Source organism: Canis lupus, chromosome 20, assembly GCF_011100685.1.
Source record: "Canis lupus familiaris isolate Mischka breed German Shepherd chromosome 20, alternate assembly UU_Cfam_GSD_1.0, whole genome shotgun sequence".
NCBI lineage: Eukaryota > Metazoa > Chordata > Mammalia > Carnivora > Canidae > Canis > Canis lupus.
Genome location: NC_049241.1, coordinates 58,251,273 through 58,268,710, shown reverse-complemented (window position 1 = coordinate 58,268,710; position 17,438 = coordinate 58,251,273). Strand labels below are relative to the sequence as shown.

The 17,438-nt window shown below is 66.9% G+C and overlaps 2 protein-coding genes across 3 annotated transcripts; one reads left to right on the top strand and one right to left on the bottom strand.

Moving 5' to 3' along the window:
- Nucleotides 1-1,192: 1,192 nt before the first annotated feature.
- Nucleotides 1,193-3,670, top strand: CFD (complement factor D). Of its 2 annotated transcripts, XM_038568047.1 has the most exons (6): nt 1,193-1,350; nt 2,013-2,089; nt 2,345-2,501; nt 2,591-2,735; nt 2,822-3,079; nt 3,452-3,670. In XM_038568047.1, exons 2-6 carry the CDS (start codon nt 2,026-2,028, stop codon nt 3,611-3,613), a joined length of 786 nt encoding a protein of 261 aa, XP_038423975.1. In that variant the 5' UTR covers nt 1,193-1,350; nt 2,013-2,025; the 3' UTR covers nt 3,614-3,670. The 2 variants fall into 2 exon arrangements, with proteins under 2 accessions (XP_038423975.1, XP_038423974.1); XM_038568046.1 differs by having other exon boundaries at nt 2,013-2,501.
- Nucleotides 3,671-6,143: 2,473 nt separating this feature from the next.
- MED16 (mediator complex subunit 16) lies at nt 6,144-17,409 on the bottom strand. Its single transcript, XM_038568044.1, has 15 exons — nt 17,321-17,409; nt 16,618-16,797; nt 15,295-15,402; nt 14,803-14,972; nt 14,006-14,437; nt 13,411-13,516; nt 11,661-11,816; nt 11,319-11,530; nt 10,284-10,490; nt 9,873-10,083; nt 9,429-9,562; nt 8,888-9,080; nt 8,339-8,555; nt 7,166-7,249; nt 6,144-6,677 (listed from the first exon to the last, which is right to left on the bottom strand). The coding sequence occupies exons 2-15, from the start codon at nt 16,748-16,750 to the stop codon at nt 6,551-6,553; spliced, it is 2,490 nt and encodes an 829-aa protein (XP_038423972.1). The 5' UTR covers nt 16,751-16,797; nt 17,321-17,409; the 3' UTR covers nt 6,144-6,550.
- Between the last annotated feature and the right edge of the window lie 29 nt (nt 17,410-17,438).

The following is a 17,438-nucleotide window of genomic DNA, read 5'->3' as shown; positions in this document are numbered from 1 at the left end:
GCATCGGGGAAGGGGCGCCGATTGCCGTTCCTGGTTCCCAGGCTCACGGACGGAACCACGGCAGCTGCTGAGGCCTGCGCTGTGGCAGGTGCGCCCCGAGGGCCCCCGGCTGGCCCTCTGTGTCCCCGACAGGTGACGAGGTACAGGTCCAGGCAGGGGTGAAGCCGCACCCGGGAGCCCACGCTGGAGCCCCAGCTCTGTGACCGGTCAACTTCCCTGAGCCCGTTTCCGTTAATTTTTTTTTAAGTTTTTAATTTTGTTTATTTTTTAATTTTAAATTTTCTTTATTTTTTAAAAGATTTTATTTATTTATTCATAAGAGACATACAAAGAGACAGAGAGGTTGAGAGAGGAAGACCGGCAGAGACCCAGGCAGAGGGAGAAGCAGGCTCCGTGCGGGGAGCCCGAGGCGGGACTCGATCCGGGACCCGGGGTCACGCCCTGGGCCAGAGGCAGATGCTCACCCGCCGAGCCCCACAGGCGCCCCCACCCTGAGCCTGTTTCCCTGCAGGAAGTACCGAGGCGAGGGTCCGCGTCCCAGCCGCCCCCCACCTGCACTCCTGATGGAGATCACAGCAGGGGCTCCCGGGCGGGGCTCTGGCCCTGGGGCCCCACGGCCTTGGCCGGTCCCTGGCGGCCCCCTCCCTACGCGGCGTCCGGCTGCCGTGCGATTGGCCCTTCAGCCTAGTATTGCACCATATACCCTGGCGGTGTCTCCGCGGCCACCGGGCCCCTGGGGGTGCTCGGGGCCCTTTGTCAAACCGCCGTCTTGCCGAGTCGTCCCCAAGCCTTGCTGAGATGCCCACCTCTTCCAGGAGCTGGGCTCCATCCCCTACAGGACTTGTTTGGCTACTGACCTCAGCAAGGAAACCTGTCAGGATCTAGCAAATCACGGTCGTGTTCTGTCCATCCTTCTCTGTGTATGCAACAGTCCACGGCGAAGAGAAAGAAGGGCAACGTTGCGCAATGCGCCCATTGGGGACGTCCAAGGTCCACCCCACCCTCATGGTCCCAGCACTGGCCCCGCTGTGGGTTCGTGAGACGTGGATCTGTCGTCCCCCCCTGCTAGAGAGGGCCATGTAACCCTTGGCTGACCAGAATCTGCCATCCCTTGCTCACAGCGATTGGTTTGGGAGGGGACACGTGAGGGAAGCTCAGCTAATCAGCACGGCCTGGACAAGTTGGCTGGAAGGATGGAGGATTTGGGAGGGGCCTGCCCAGCCACTGGGCTGGGTCTGGGGCTTTTGGGGTCACAACGAGGGAGACTGTTGAGGAGAAAAGCCACCGAGGAGGAAAGGAGAAACCACAGACAGAGATAGTTCAGGCTCCTGGATCAAACCACACCTGAAGGTAGGCCCCCCTGAAATTCCCATTTAAATTTCCTTGTTGAAGACTCTACCGAGTTCAACTTGGTAGTTTTTCTAAGAGATTTATTTCTTTGAGAGACAGAGAGAGAGAGAAAGAGAGAGAGAGGGAGAAAGAATGAGCATGGGCAGTGGGGAGGGGCAGAAGGAGCATCAGGCTCCTCGCTGAGCGGGGAGCCCAGGACCCGGGATCGTGATCTGAGCCGAAGACGCACGCATCATCCCGACTGAGCCACCCAGGTGCCCCTCGGCTTGGCTTTTCTGTCACTTGTAGCCCACAGTTCCTCCAGCTGCCTCCACACCGCCTCTTTAATATGCGCCTCGTTGGGGTGTCAGGCCCCGGTGCCCCTGGGGACGAGCATGTCAGGCCACCTCCCATCCCCACCCTGACCTCTCCTCCAAGTTGGGGGAGGAAGAGAAACAAGAGAAGGGCGGAAATATGAGGAAGTTGGTTGTTTATAAACTGTGGTCTCCAGCTGCTGTTGCAAAACTTGGGGCGGGGAGAGCACCCTGGGGAGATGGGGGGGCAGCGGGGCCGGGCCTGCTCTGGCCTCTGCGCGTCCTGGGCTCGGCTGCCACAGGGCCAGGCCAGCAGGTGGGTGTGCGGAGCGCTGCCCCCCGCCCGGCTCACACGCGTGCCCGTCCCAGGCCCCACGGCAGCATGGCCCCCCGCCTCGGCCCGGTGCCCCTGGTGCCCCTGGTGCTGCTAGGAGCCGCCCTGTGTGGTGAGTGGACCTGGGCCCAGGGGACCGGGCGGGCGGGCAGCCGGGGAGGGGAGGCGCGGCTCCACCTGGACGGGGGCTCTGCACCCGAGGGACTCCCCGAGGCGGGAGCGCCAGGGCCGAGCTCTGCCCACGCGGGGCCCACGCAGGACGCAGCCCCGCGGGCCGAGCTCGCGCTGAGCCCGGAGGCGCCGCGTGGGGCGCGGGCTTGGCCCAGACCCCCGTCACCCGCCCCCCGCCTGCCCCTCCCCCCCGCAGCCGCGCAGCCTCGTGGGCGCATCCTGGGCGGGAGCGAGGCCGAGTCCCACGCGCGGCCCTACATGGCGTCGGTGCAGGTGGACGGCAAGCACGTGTGCGGCGGCTTCCTGGTGTCGGAGCGCTGGGTGCTGAGCGCGGCGCACTGCCTGGAGGACGTGTGAGCGGCGGGCGCGGCGGGCGCGGAGGGGCGCGGCGGGGCGGGGCGGGGCGCCGCGGACGAGGCTGTGACCCCAACCCCGCTCCCAGGGCCGACGGGAAGGTGCGGGTGCTCCTGGGCGCGCACTCCCTGTCGCAGCCGGAGCCGTCCAAGCGCTGGTACGACGTGCTGCGGGCGGTGCCCCACCCCGACAGCCGGCGCGACACCATCGAGCACGACCTCCTCCTGCTGCAGGTGAGCACCTGGGCCGCCGCGGGGGCCGCCACCTGGGCCGCAGGCCCGCCCCGCGCCGCCCTGACCCCGCGCCGCCCCCTCCGCAGCTGTCCGAGGACGCCGAGCTGGGCCCCGCCGTGCAGCCCCTGCGCTGGCAGCGCGAGGACCGCGACGTGGCGGCCGGGACGCGCTGCGACGTGGCGGGCTGGGGCGTGGTCAGCCACACGGGCCGCCGGCCCGACCGCCTGCAGCACCTGATCCTGCCGGTGCTCGACCGCGCCACCTGCAACCTGCGCACGTACCACGACGGCACCATCACGGAGCGCATGATGTGCGCGGAGAGCAACCGCCGGGACAGCTGCAAGGTGCGCGGGCGGGGCGGGGCAGCAGGGTGGGCGGGGCCACCGAGGGGGCGGGGCCGGCGGGGTGGGCGGGGCCACCGAGGGGCGGTGGCAACAGGATGGGCGGGGCCACCGAGGGGCGGGGGCCGGCGGGGTGGGCGGGGCCACCGAGGGGCGGTGGCAACGGGATGGGCGGGGCCACCGAGGGGCGGTGGCAACAGGATGGGCGGGGCCACCGAGGGGCGGGGCCGGCGGGGTGGGCGGGGCCACCGAGGGGCGGGGCCGGCGGGGTGGGCGGGGCCGGACCACCGCGGGGCGGGGCCCGACCCGGGTCAGACCAGGTGCGCAGGCGAGGGGCGAGGCCGCGGGCGCCGCGCTCACGGCCCGTCCCCGCAGGGCGACTCCGGGGGCCCGCTGGTGTGCGGCGGCGTGGCCGAGGCCGTGGTCACCTCGGGCTCGCGCGTGTGCGGCAACCGCAAGAAGCCCGGCATCTACACGCGCGTGGCGAGCTACGCGGCCTGGATCGACGGCGTGATGGCCGGGGGCGCGGCCGCCTGAGGAGGCCCGGGGGGCGGCGGGCGCGGGGGCCGAGCAATAAAGTCCTGTCCTGCATGAGCCCCGCCCGCTGAGCACGCGCCGCCGGCCGCGGGGCGGGGACCCGAGGGCGCAGGTCCCCGCTTGGCCGCACGGGGGCGCCCCGAGTCTTCCACCCGAGATGGAGGGGCTGGGTGGGGGTCCACGCGGAGGTGCCGCCTCCGCCCAGCGATGTCCGGCCTCCTCCGTCGGGTCTTCCCCACCGTGTGCGGGGCCCTGCTCCGGACTGAGCACCCTCTGAAGTCAAGCTGTTCTTGTGACCCACGGCCCACGTGGGGAAACTGAGGCTCGGGTCCGAGGGAGCCCCCGGGCAGAGCCTGCATTTGGCCCCAGAGCCACGGCACCCGCGCAGGTTCATGGCCGTCTCCAGGTGCTGCGAGGTTGCAGGAGGGACGCTGATGGACGTCCTAGAGCACCCCCCACCCCGCACTGACGGGGCGTCCTGGGTCTCAGTTTACCTTTCTGGGCAACGGCAGGGAGGTCAGAGGGCAGAACCCAGGCCCTGAGGCCCTGTGCTTTCTCCCACCGGGTGAGGGGCCACGGAGACCTGGTACCTGCTCGGCCCCACGCGTCAAGCCTGGTCCAACTTGTTGAGAAAGAGACTGAGGGTCTGAGAGGCGACGTCCTGGGCCCCACGGGGGCTGGCGAGCTGGGGTGGGCACCTGCAGCCGAGGGTTACAGCGTTCGCCTCGGAGCCACACGCTCGTGGGCACATAAGCACTTGCTGAGCACCTGCCGCATGCTGGGCCCCAGGCTGGGATCTGATAGTGGCCTGGTCACTGTCCCAGGACGCGGGAGCGGCTCCGCCTTCCCTGATTTAAGAAGTTGTGCGTATTGACGTGCGAGGGGACGGGAAGCAGAATCGCTGGCCCTTCGACCCCGGACACTCGCTCGTTCAGGATTTCCTGATTGAAATGATGGCGCCAGCGAGTGGGTGTGAATGATCCAGGTTTGGGGGTGTGGGTGGGGCTGCCACACTCAGCACACACAGCAGGTCAATGGCAATTTCAGAAAAACACCTTTTGTAGGACGACAGTGCACGTGGTATTTGGGACCATCTTGTGCTAAAACACTATTTGCTCATGTGAACTTCCAACTCCACTGGTCCCAGGGGCTGGGGGATGCTGGTGACGGGATGCTGGGGGCCCGGCCCAGGCACCTGGGGGGGGCCAGGGGAGAGTGAGCTGTGGGTCTGCCCCCCAGGAAAGGGGCAGGATTTGGGGGCAGGAGGGCCTGGGGGGAGATGTGCTTATGTCGGGGCTTCTGCAACCTCGAGGGAACTCAGAAGCCTGCTCACCCTGCGGGACCCTTCCAGCAACTTCTCTAGATGGGTCTCAGGTGCGAGTGTCATCAGCCCACAGGGGAGAGCGGGACAACCCTGGACAAGGACAGGGATGACCCAGGTGCCCAGGACGCCAGGGGTCACACCTTCCCGCCGCTCTTGCTGGGGGACAGTGCTGTAGGGACCAGGGCAGTGGCTGGGATGTGGGCCTTCATGTCCGGGGGTGGGGGGAGCACCGCCTCTGCACAGCATTGCACGCAGGCCCGAGGGAGGACCCGGATCCCACCCCTTGATGGGAGTCGTGTCTGTGCCCACAGAGTGCAGAACGGCCCTTTGTTGTAAAACAAGTAACCAGCTTAACCGCCTTGACCGAGGCCGTAAATCAAGTAGGACCGCTGACAGGACAGGGCCGGGGAGGGGCACGGGGGTGAGGGGCGGGGGCAGCCGGGCCTCGGGCAGCACCTCACCCACCACAGCGGCAGGGGCCGGCACCACCTGGGGGAGGGCCCGCAGAGCTCGCTCCGGGAGAGGCCTCTTCCGCGCTCCTCACGACTGCCCAGGAACCTGCCCCCGCGCAGACGGAGGGAGGCCGACGACCGACACATCTTCCTGCTCCAGCTCGCGGGCAGCTCAGCCCATTGGCAGTGACCGCTCGCCCCGTAGGCCTCGGCCAGGGGAGGCTGCCCTCGCCGTCCCCGAGTCACTAAAGGGGCAGCAGGCAGTGGGGACAAGCAGGGTGGGCGGCAGGAGCCCACTCACCGTCAAGGGTCTGCTCATCCCCCTACACACCTGCTCAGACAACCGCGCACCCCCGGAGCTCCCACCAGCCCCGGAAGCCGCACACGCACGGGTGTCCACCCCGCCTGCCCACCTGAGCCTCCCAGCAGGAGCCAATTAGCGCTCAGCAGGGCGGCCGCGCTGCCTGGAGGCCCGGGGAGCAGGACACAGCAGGACATAATTGGGGAAAAGTGTTTGTGGGCAGAAGGCGGGACCCCCAGGGGGACCAGGCCTGAGCTTCCAGAAACCAGAGGCCAGAGCAGCCCGTGGTGTGTGTGTGTGTGGGGTCGAGGTGGAGACAAGCAAACAAGCCTCCCCACCCCGAGCCCGCGGCTCCCTGCAGGGCCCTGTGACTGGAACGCAGTAGGCGCTCCATTAATGCAGACAGAGCGAGACAGTGACGCACGGGAGCCCAAAGCTGTAGCACCAACAGGACACCTGTGACCCGGGAGCACGTTTATTGGCCCTGTTGAAGCCAAAACCACCCGGTGTGCTGGCAAAACAGGTCAGGGGACGGAAGCAGCGCCCCCAGAGACTGGGCTATCTGGCTCCTGGGAGCCTGGACCTGGGACACCCAGCAGGGCCACTGGGGGCCCAGGGGCCGGTCAGGGCAGCAGGTGCGCTGTGGTCCTGCCCGAGGCCGTGAGCCACAGGCCTGTCTGGGTCACCACCTGGCACAGGGGACGGGAGCCGCCGTCAGGCTCCGAAGCAGAGACAGCAGAGCCCGCTGGGGCACGGGCACCCTGAGGCTGCAGGCCGTGTCCTCCCTGCCCGTGCAGTGACGGGCACAGGCTTCAGCGGACGTGGCCCAGAGTGTGGAATGTTGTCACCGTGAGGCTCAGTCAAGGGTAGCTGAGGGGCACCCGCCGCCAGAGACCCCCACACACGCAGTTCTTGATCCACCTCTGTTCCCACTGCTTGACGGCCGTCGTCTTATTGGGCGACCTGAGCATGGTGACGCAGCCGCACCTGCAGGCAGAGCCGGGCGGGCGAGGCCTTGGGTGGGGGTCTCCTTCCACCTGCCACTGGGCCTCTGCACCTGCGTCCCCCCCAGTGCCGTTCCCTGCGCCACCCCCAGCCCTGAGGGAGCTGCTCCACGTGCCTGCACCGCAGCTCAGGCATGGCTCCCTCACCCCGAGAGGCTAGGGTCTGAGTCCTGGCCGGGCTGCTCCCTAGCACGGGGACCCTGGGAGCCGCGAGACCTGCATCCAGGGTTGTCTGGCAACAACCGGGGTTGTATTTGCAGAGGGCCTGGGCTGCATTTCTATACTTGCTGGGCTCCTGGGAGCTCCCCTGGGGCAGGTGTAGGCCCCGTGGTCACCTGTGCCCAGGCAGCTGCTCAGCACTGAAGCCCGAGGCAGCCTTGGCGCCCGCATGGGAGGTGCTCCCATGACCCCGGCTCGTGGGGGACACACCTAGCCCCGAGGCAGTGTCTGGGTGTGGTGGGCAGCACTCACCTGGTGCAGGTCTTGCACTCTTCTGTGGGGTAGGCGCCCAGGTGCAGCCTCCGTAGGTGGTCGATCTTGGGCTGGCCTGGCGCCCTGGCGGATGAGAGAGCGGGAGCGGCTCAGAGGTCCACGCACACACACAGACCTACCTCTGACGTGCGGGCCCTCTGCCTGCGGACACACTGGCCCCAGAAGGCTCTAGAAGCCTCAGCACAGCGGGGGGGTGGGGTGGGGAATGGTGGGGAGGGGCCTGGGGGCTGGGCGGCATGTAAGATATCGGATATGTTAAACCGTTTCCAGAACAATGAGTTTAAAACCTCCCTGTGATCAGCAACCCCCCTTTTTTTTTTTTTTTAAAGATTTCATTCATTTATTCATGAAACGCAGAGACAGAAAGAGGCAGAAACAGACGGAGGAAGAAGCAAGCTCCCTGCAGGAAACCTGATGTGGGACTCAATCCCAGGACCCTGGGGTCACACCCTGGGCCGAGGGAGACGCTTATCTGCTGAGCCACCCGGGGGTCCCATCAGCCCCTCCTGTGTTCAGGTTTTTCCTGAAACTCAAACGCAAACCCGGTCCTCCCTCCGCGAGACGAGAAGGAAGATGCAGAGGGTTGGGTGCTCGAAGCCTTTCACCCAGAGGGGCCACAGGGCCCCACCCTCCTTCCTTTGGCTCGCTGCTGCCTTCTGACATTTCCACCCAAAGACACAGACCGCGTGGGGAGCTCATGCACGACGGTCCACCCGGTGGCCTGAAATGAGGAGGTGCCTCGTCTGACGGTCGGGACACCTGTCCTGCCTAAAGAGCGGGGATAAAACCCTGCCCGTGCGTCACTGGGCAGCACGGGCCGAGTCCACACCATCCAACAGCAGCTACCCGTGACCGGCTCTGGAGGCCGCCCCTCGGCTGTGGGAACAGCCCGCCTGGGGTAATGGTTTGTCCACCGGGGGCCACGCAGTACATGCTAGAGCCCTGAGGGGGGGCTGGAGGCAAGTGTGTCACGCAGGAGTGACGGACCAGAGGGACGGTGACATCACACAGATGACCCAAGGCAGGGATGGAGACAGGTGGGAGCAGAGGAGTGACCGGCTGAGCAAGGGTCTCGAGGCCGTGTCAGGGTACAGGTCAGAGGGCAGCAGCTGCCCGGTGCACAGGGGCCACGGGGCAGAGGCGGGCACACACCTGATGAGGCCGTCCAGCTGCAGGGTGCTGGCGCTGGTGGGCAGAGTGGGCGCCTTGCCGAAGTGCAGGCGCAGGGGCTGCTTGGGCTGCAGGCGGCTGACCAGCCCGTCGCTGACGGGGAGCCAGTCCAGGCTGGGAATGAGCAGCTGGCTGGGCAGCAGGCAGCACTCGTCCACAAGCGCTTCGTCCGGCTCGCTCGTGGGGCCCTCGTCACGGCCTGCGGGGAGGGGACCATGGGGGAGCTGCGTGCCGCGGCCCTGCCCAGAGCACTGCCCACCTGGAGGCACCAGTGGGTGCCTGGGTTATGTCCTGGGTCAGGAGCGCACAGCGAGAGCCGGGACCCCTCCTGGCCTCAGGGATGCAGGGACGAGAGAACAGCCTACCAGAAACATGCGGCCCAGTGACACCAGGCCAGCAAACAGGTGCTGACCTTCATGAGCATCTGTGCTGGGCGCTGGCGGCCAGGACAGTCTGACGGGGTGGGGGACGGGAGCTGTCAGCCAGGACTTGTATTTTGGTGGGGGGATGAGCTGAGGAGTGCAGTCTTACAGCAGATCCAGAGCTTGGTCAGCAGGCGGAAGAGCAGGGACATGCTATCCTGGGTGTCCGAGGTGGCCGTGTACACGGGCAGGCAGCTGGGCTTCAGCAGACCCCAGATGCGGATGACCACCATCAGCTCGCGCAGCATGCCCAGCGAGGTGCCGTCCCGCAGGAAGCTGTGTCCCGGCCGCAGCGGGGAGCCCTGTGGGGAGAGGAGCTCGGGCTGGACCCCTCAGAGCGTGCAGGAGTCAGACCAGGGCAGCCCTGGGCCCGGGCATTCCGGAACAATCAGCAGGTCCAGCACCCGGCCACCACGTGGTTACCGCCGGCAGCTAATGTGTGTGCAAGGACAAAGTGGGGCTTGGCGGGGATGTGGGGACCATGGCTACAGCTGCCGTGGATTTGAACCTGAGGTGGGAGATGCACTCGGCGGCCTTCGTGGCCTGGGACTGGGGCAGGTGTGCGGCAGGGAGCGGGGGGCAGCGGCCAGCGGGGGGGGGGGGGTGGCGGCGCCGGGGGTGGGGGGCCTGGACGCAGCTGGGGGCCGCACCTGGTTGGGCAGGCTGGCCAATAAGTAGAGCACGAAGTCCCCCACCCACTGCAGCAGCTGCTGCAGCGCCTGGAGCGTGTTCATGTCCAGGACAAACTCCTCCGTCTTCAGGTTGATCATGACCTTGTCGATGTCTGCAGGATGCGGGCAGTCAGCCACACCCACCGGGCCTCGCGGTGTCCCGTGCCCACGGGGACGCCTGGTCCCATCCCCAGCCCCGTAGCCCTGGCGGCGAGCCAGGCCTGGGCCTTAGAGGGACCCCCCCACCACGCTGGGCCCCCGTGGGGACAGCACATCCCTCTGGGGTCAGCCCCGTGGACGCTGGGACACCTCTGCCCACCTGTGATGACCAGGCCCACCCCGCGCCTGGCGCCCGGTGGACACTGAGGGGCGTCAAGCATCCCCGGGGCACAGGCTGCTCTCTGCGGGCAGGCCAGGACCCACCGGCGTCAGTGATCTTGGTGCAGACCTCCGTCAGCCGGTCGCCGGGGCTCTTGTCAGGTGTGTTGAGGAAGTGAGGGCGCAGGAGTGACTTGAGCGTGGAGCTGACAGCCACGAGGAAGAGCTTGGCGTGATAGTCGCACACGCGGGCCACCGTGCAGGGCGACAGCTTGCACAGGGAGGCCTTCATGGCCAGGATCCGGGTGGACAGGACCTGGGGGGGCGGCGGGTGGTGGGAACGGGCAGGGGCACCCCACGGGGCCCGGGAAGCAGCTCCCCAGAGCAGGATGGAGGCGACTGCGCAGGGCAAGTGGGGCCCACTCTTCCCACGGGCCCTAATCTCCCACAGAAAAGGCTGGAGACGGAGAGCTGACGGGGAGGGAGAGCGGCCTGCGCGCCCCGCGAGTGTGCTACCTGCTGCAGGGCCGCGTTCTGGCGCGTGTACTCCTCGTGCAGCTTCTCCACCAGGCTCTGCACCATGCCGGGCTGCACGTGCAGCAGCGTGTCCCACCAGTCGTAGCCGGTCACCATGCAGTACTCCAGCAGGAAGAGCAGGTGCCGCAGGGCCAGGCTCACGTCCAGCGTGTGGCCCATGGACGGCGAGATGCGGAGCATGCTCAGCTGCCGGGAGAGGGAGGTGCCCGGTGAGGCCAGAGCCAGCGGCGTCCTCGCACAGGGAGGGGAGTGCTGGACGGACCTGCAGCCCACCCTGCACCCAGTGACCCCAGGCTCCCAGCTCCCTCCGGGCCTCGGGTCCAGCCCGTGGGGGCAGGTGGCAGCCCCAGAGGTGCTGAGGCAGAGGCTGGCACAGGGAAGCCGCGGGTGCTCCGTCTCTGCCACAGCAGAGCTTCCCCAAACAGCTGGGGGCTTCGCTACCTCTGTGGGCGTTCCCGGGCACTGGGCCTGTTGTCAGGCTAAGCGGCAGGTCCCCCGAGGGCCACGGGGTCCCCGCAAACACAGCCCCTGCTCTGCAGGAGCACGGCTCCTACCGCGAGGAGAGGCCTGTGGGCTGGCCGGCCTCATGGACACTAGGACACCATGGGGACACGCCCAGGACGGGGCAGACGGGACCCAGAGGCAGGTACGGGTCTCGAAGAAAAGCGACTCAGAGCCGAGTTGGTCCAGAGTCCGTGTGGGAGGCGGGGGCCGGGCCGCACGGGGATGAGGGGGGGAGCGTGCCCAGCTCGCCGGTCGGCAGGGCCCAGGCCAGGGTCCGGCGGCAGCAAGGACGCGCACCGCGCACCCGCAGAAGGCTCACGTGCGGCACCTGTTCAATTCTAGCAAGTGGACGTGGTGGAGAGCCCCCGTCCTCACGGCTCCTGCGTACTGAGCACCTGCTACGTGCACATGACAGGCCAGAGCTGTCCTGTGTGACCCCGGGGGGCAGAGGTGAGGAGCCTCGGGCCGCAAGCAGCAGGACCCGCCCAGGCAGGTGGCTTCTGAGCTTACCTTCCCGTGGTTGTCGATGCCGACCAGGGCCAGAGAGGTCCAGGAGAGCTGCATGGCCTTGAAGTGGACGGCGGGGCCGGCGGTCCGTGGGCGCTTGATGGCCGGCTCGTCCGCGGCGCGTGGGGCCGCTGAGCTGTAGAAGACAGCCATGCTCTGCAGCGACAGCCGGTGCACGATGTGGACGCTGCCGTCGTGAAAGGCCAGGGCCAGCCCTGCGGGCGGGATGCGTGCGGCTCAGGCGTGCGGAGGGCCGGGGGCGCCGGCAGCAGCTCGGGTGCCTGCCCAGCCCTGACGGCAGGGAGGGGCTGCCCGGGGGAGAGGGGGCGTCCCGGGCGGCCGTACCGAGGCCGGGGTAGAACTGGGTGTCGCTGGCCACCTTCAGGTCAGTGTTGGTGAGCGAGATGGGCAGCTTAGGCAGCGCCACGGCAGACACGCGGTCCAGGTCGTTGGTGGCGGACAGGATCCGCCACTTCAGAATCATGGGCTGTTTGTCGCCAACTGAAAACGGGGGGCAGACAAGAAACAGAGCAGGATGAGACCCCAGTGGGGTGCACCCCTGCCCGGGGGGCGAGGCTGCCGTGCCCCCACTGGACCCGGGGCCCCGACGAGGGCGGCACCCCCAGACCCTGCCAGCCTGGTAAGGCTGGGGCCACACGTGGATGCCTGGCACCACATGTGGTCCTCATGGCGAGGACCCCCTCCAACTGCTGGAGTGGTTTCCATGAACCCAGGCGTGGCCAGTGGCTGTGGGCAAATGTGACATGAGCAGACTCACGGTGCACACGCGCTGGGATGCGCCCGGGCAAGCCCACGGACACTTGCGTGGTGGGGGGCGACGAGGCGCCCGGCAGCTGACAGCAGGCAGGCCAGCCGCCCGGCAGTGAGGCAGCCCCTCCCAGGACAGCCTGGAGCTGCGGTTCCGAGCCAGAGTCGGGCAGGCTTGTCGCTTGGGGACAGCTGACCATCACAGCTCCCCGACCCCTCCACCTCGAGAGCTGGGCCCTGACGGCATGTCACCACTATAACCCTCTGCCAGCCCAGGGAGGGAGTCCCGGCAAGCGCTGTCCCCCAGGGGAAACTGAGGTCAGAGAGCACCGAGATGCCTCAGGCCACAGAGCGTGACTCTGTCCCACCTGGAGGCTAGAGCTTAACGGTAGCCACAGCGATGTCCAGGGAGCACGAGTGGGCCAGGCCACCCAGAGCCACTTGCACCTCCATGTGGCACCAACGCTATGTGGCCAGGCTGGCCCTGGGGCCGGGTGCCCTGTGTGCTGGGGGCGGGGGCTGCACCCCATGGCCCTGCCCACCACAGCAGTCACGCGCCACCACCAAGCTCACGGAGGAGGGGGCTCTGTGGGAGGGGAGCCGGGAACCTCTTCACGCTCATTAGTTGCCCCGCACGGCAGGGGACAGGAGCCGCGGGGCCTCGACAGCTTCCTCGGCGGTCGCCCCCTCCTGCACGGCCCACTAGGCCCATCGGCACAGAGCCGGGCTCCCACCCACGGGAGGCTTCATCCGCTCTCAGCTCTGGGGTTGGGGGCGTCCAGGGGCTTCATGAGCGGTCAGGCTGGGCCAGCACGTCCCGGGGGCCATGGGGGGGTCGGTGTCTAGAGCGGGGGGTTTCACACGGATGCGGGACAGGGGAGGGGGAGGCGAGCCCATGCATGAGCTGAAGACACGCTCAGTCGGGCCCTGACCATAAACCAGAGTTTGTGGAGGACTCTCTGGTTTTTAGGGTTGAGCACCCCCTGCAGCCAGGGGGCCGCGTGTACCCCCAGCCCTGCTGCGATGCCGGTTTGTGCCCTGCCCCCGCCGGGCTGGGCCGCACTGGCTCCTGGCCTCTGCCCCAGGACCTCTGCACTGCTGTTCTCTCAAGCAGCCACATGCTCCCCCAGGAGGGTCAGGGTGAGGCAGGCCACTCTCCTGTGGGACGGCGGGCAGCACTCGCGTCTCTGAGCCTCAGGACCACAGGCTCTCCGGGACGGGACAAGCGGCCGCAGAGCACGTACGAGGAGGGGGACCGACGTTGTGCAGCTACTCGGGACAGCTCCTGCTCTGGAAGCCCAGCGCCCCCGGGAACGGGGAGACTCACCCACGGGTGAGATCTGCTGGAACACGTTGTTCACAGGCAGCCCCTCCTTCCGCAAGGACCAACACTCCACGATGCTGCTTGTCTGGCTGGACGCACACAGGAGCACCTGGGGTGCAGGGGACGGCGGAGCTGGAATGGAGACGTCACCCGCGGATCGCAGTGGGAGCTGAGGAAACTACCAGGGCTCCATGAAGTTGGGGGCCTTACTGACACGTGGTTATGCTGGAGTCCTGGGTGACCACCAAAAATGACCCCAAAGATGTCCCTAAGTCCCGGGACCCCGTAGGCCTTGGGGCCCAGCATCTTCACCAGGTCCCCCCGAAAGGGAGGAGGGGGGGAAGCCCCAGAGATGGGCAGACCCTGCACTGCTGGTGGTGAGGACGGAGGAGGGGCTGCAGGCTGGGAAGGGGGCACCCCTGGAAGGTGGAGGGCAGGAGGGGGTCTCCCTGGGGCCTCGGGGAAGACGAGGGGTGACCGGCCCCGTCCACGCCTGGGTTTTAGCATCATGAGGCCTGCATCAGACTCCTGACCCAACTCAAGATGACAAGCGTGTGGAGCTGCTGCAGCCGGGGGAGCGCCCCCCAGTAGGGCGCACCTGCTCCGACATGTCGCGGGCCAGGAACTTGAGGTGGGTGATGGCGGGGAACTTGTCCTTGCGGTTGAGGTCCGTGGTGCAGCGCATGAAGAGCGACGGGAGGATCTCGGTGTCGATGCGGCACTTCTCGCTGACCACGCTCACGCACACCTTGTAGAACTGCACGGGGGAGGCGCTGCTGCCGTCCGCAGTGGCCACCACGATGTTGCCACCACCCGTGAAGGCGATGTCAGCCAGGGCCACACGGCCGCGCAGCCGGCACAGACTCTCCGTTGACGTTAGCACCTGCCCGCTGGGCTTGAGCAGGGACACGGTGACCAGGCCGCTGACGGTCACGGCGATCCAGCCCTCCATAGGCTTGCCGCCAAACAGCGTGAGGGATGGCGAGAATTTGACGCGGGAAAATTTCTCACCAAAGCTGGAGGCCCCTGACTGTGGGGGGAGAGGGAGCAAGGGGTCCGTTTGCTGCCAAAGCCCCCCTAGCTGAGAGCACCACCTGCCCCGCCTCAGGGGTCTGCCCTTTGTGACCTGACAACCTCCCCCCACCCCACCGAGGTACAGAAAGAGTCACTGTGGGACATTATGGAACCACAGTGCGCGGAGCTCTGAGAACCACCGTCGTCGCACGGCGGCTCACCGAGGACACGGGTGCTCACAGTTTGACTGCAAGCAGGAGTTCGGCCCAGGACTAGAAAACCAAAGGATGCAGGTGGAGGGAGAGGAGGCGGCAGAGAGCAGGTGGACAGGCAGGTGAACGCGTCACCGACTGCACCTGCTTGCTCAGCCGGGACACCCACCTTTTCCACGTGCAGCGCCAACTTCACGCCATTGTGCAGCCAGGACAGGGCCACGATGGGGTCACCCTCCACCAGGCTGCCCACGTGGCTTTCCCAGCTGTTGGCCAGGTGGTCCGCCATGCTCCAGCACTTGATCTGCCCGTCAGCATCAGCCGACAGGAGCCGGGAGCCTGTTGGGGGCAAACCTGCGTTGCAAACCCTCCCCGTGGGCAGGGGCAGCTACTGGTAGCACGTCCGGGGCCTGGGAGAAGCAGCCTGGTGGCAGCACAGCAGGGGAGTGGCACGAGGTGCGTTCCCGAAACAAGTGTGTGCACTGGATGCGAAGAGCAGCGGCCACAGAGCCACAGGCTGAGGCTTCAAGTCCCAGAAGTGGACTCGGGGGATGTGACCAGGAAGACAGAGCATATCGTGACCCTGAGATTCAGGGTCAAGGAGGAGCATCACTGTCTCCCTCAGCCACGCAGGACGACCTGTCCCCAGGCCCCTCCTCACCTGACTGGTCCCACTCGAGGCAGGTGATAGCCTCGCTGTGCTCTGAGTTGACGGAGTGCACATCCCAGGGGTGTTCCGTGTCCAGGATGTGGATCATGCGGGTGAGGTCTGCGGAGGACAGCGCAGTCAGCACGGCAACCATAACCACCCTGGAGCTTCTGAGGACCCCAGGAGGGCTCAGAGAGGATTCCAGCGAACGATCTACCCTACGGGGATGGCAGGTAGCTGCGCTACCGCTAACCACGCAGAGAGGCTAACCACGTAGAGAGCCCTGCTGCCAACAAGGAACAGCCTTTGTGTTCCTGGGTTCCCTCTGGGGACCACAGCAGGCCTGTGACCTTGCCACTAGTGTGACCGTGTTTTTATTTTTTTTTAATTTTTATTTATTTATTTATTTTATTTATGATAGTCACAGAGAGAGAGAGAGAGAGAGAGAGAGAGAGAGAGGCAGAGACATAGGCAGAGGGAGAAATAGGCTCCATGCACCGGGAGCCCGACGTGGGATTCGATCCCGGGTCTCCAGGATCGCGCTCTGGGCCAAAGGCAGGCGCCAAACCGCTGCGCCACCCAGGGATCCCATGACCGTGTTTTTAAAAGAAACACAGAGAGGCGTGTGGTTGGTTCAGCTGGCTGAGCGTCAGCCTTCGGCTCGGATCATGATCCTGGGGTCCAGGGATGGAGCCCCACATCGAGCTCCCTGCTCAGCGAGGAACCTGTCTCTCCCCCCACACCCCCTTCTCTCTCTCGCTACCCACCTTGAATAAATAAACAAAAATCTTAAAAAAAAAAAGAAATCAGAAAACAAGAAAATGCCCCCAAATGCTAACAACGGGCATCTCTCCACGGCTCTTTTTCCTTATTCTAAATTCCTCTGCTTTCCTAGTTTCCTCCAACAGATACGTGCTACTTAAACAACACACAGAAAACAGGGCCCCACGAAGCAACTTCAAAGCTTCTTCTTTCTTTTTTTTTTTTTTTTTTAAACTTCAAAGCTTCTAAAAGCAAGATGCAAACGTACAGTCTGGGAAACTGGGGCTCAGGGCTCTCAGCCCTAGTGGACCACACACCCCAGGCCCTATTCCAACCGGAAGGGGTGATTCCGGGGTCCCACCTACTCCAGCCCCAACGCCAGGTGCAGGAGCGGTGCACCTGCCCTTTGCACGCCTGTGAGGTTAGGGTCCTCACCACCCGTCGGTTATGGATGACAAAACCCTGAGAGGGCCACATGGGTGAGGCGCAGCTCCCAGGCACGCCTGGAGACCCAGAGTCCCCCCAGCGCGGACGCTGGGGCAGGGGAGCTGGGCAGGGGGCAAGGAGGCACACCCTGGTCGTCGTTCCGCAGGTCAGTGGTGAAGGCGATGAGGTTGCGGCAGGACCAGGCACAGGCCAGGGGCACTGACGGGCAGTGGGTACTCTTGGGCCACCTCTCCCACTCGCACACGTAGGCCAGATCCATCGCGTGCCCGCAGGCCACAGGTCCCACGGCGAGGGCGGCCGGCTCTCCTGCGGGAGGGCGGGCTGGGTCACCGCGCGGTCCCCGCTGCCTGCAGGGCGCCGAGATGAACCAATCCCCGCCCCTGGGGCTCGTGGGAGGCCTCAGCGGGGGCAACACCGGCGTGCGGCTGGCAAAGGGCAGGCGCGCAGCTGCCTGGGGAGGGGCCGCCGCAGGTGGAGGGGCACAGGGGCCCACGCGGCCGGAGAGATGAGCGAGGGGGGCGGGGCGGGCGGCGGGGCCCGGAGGCCTCCACCCCAGGGGGGTCCCCAGGGGGGCGCAGGGCGGTACCCGGGCCCCTCCTGCAGCGGAGCCACAGGCGCCGAGCTCCCCGGCGGCCCCCCGCGCCGGAGGCGGGCCACGTCCTGACCCCGGGCCCGGGGCGCTACGAGTCCGCTCAGCCCCGCCGTGTCCCCCGCCGCCCGAGGCCCCGCGCCTCCGAGCCCCGACGCGGACGCCATGCCCCGCCCCCGCCGGCCCCCAGGCGCCCCGCAACCCCGAGGGCGGCCCCCCGAGCCCCAGCCCCGCGCTCACCGGGCAGGCGGCCGCGGCCCACACCCGCCCTAGCTCCGCGGCCCCGGCGCCGCCATCTTCCCCGCGACCAACGAGTCGCCCGCGCAGCGCGACCGCGCCCCAGAGACTCCTGGGAAGG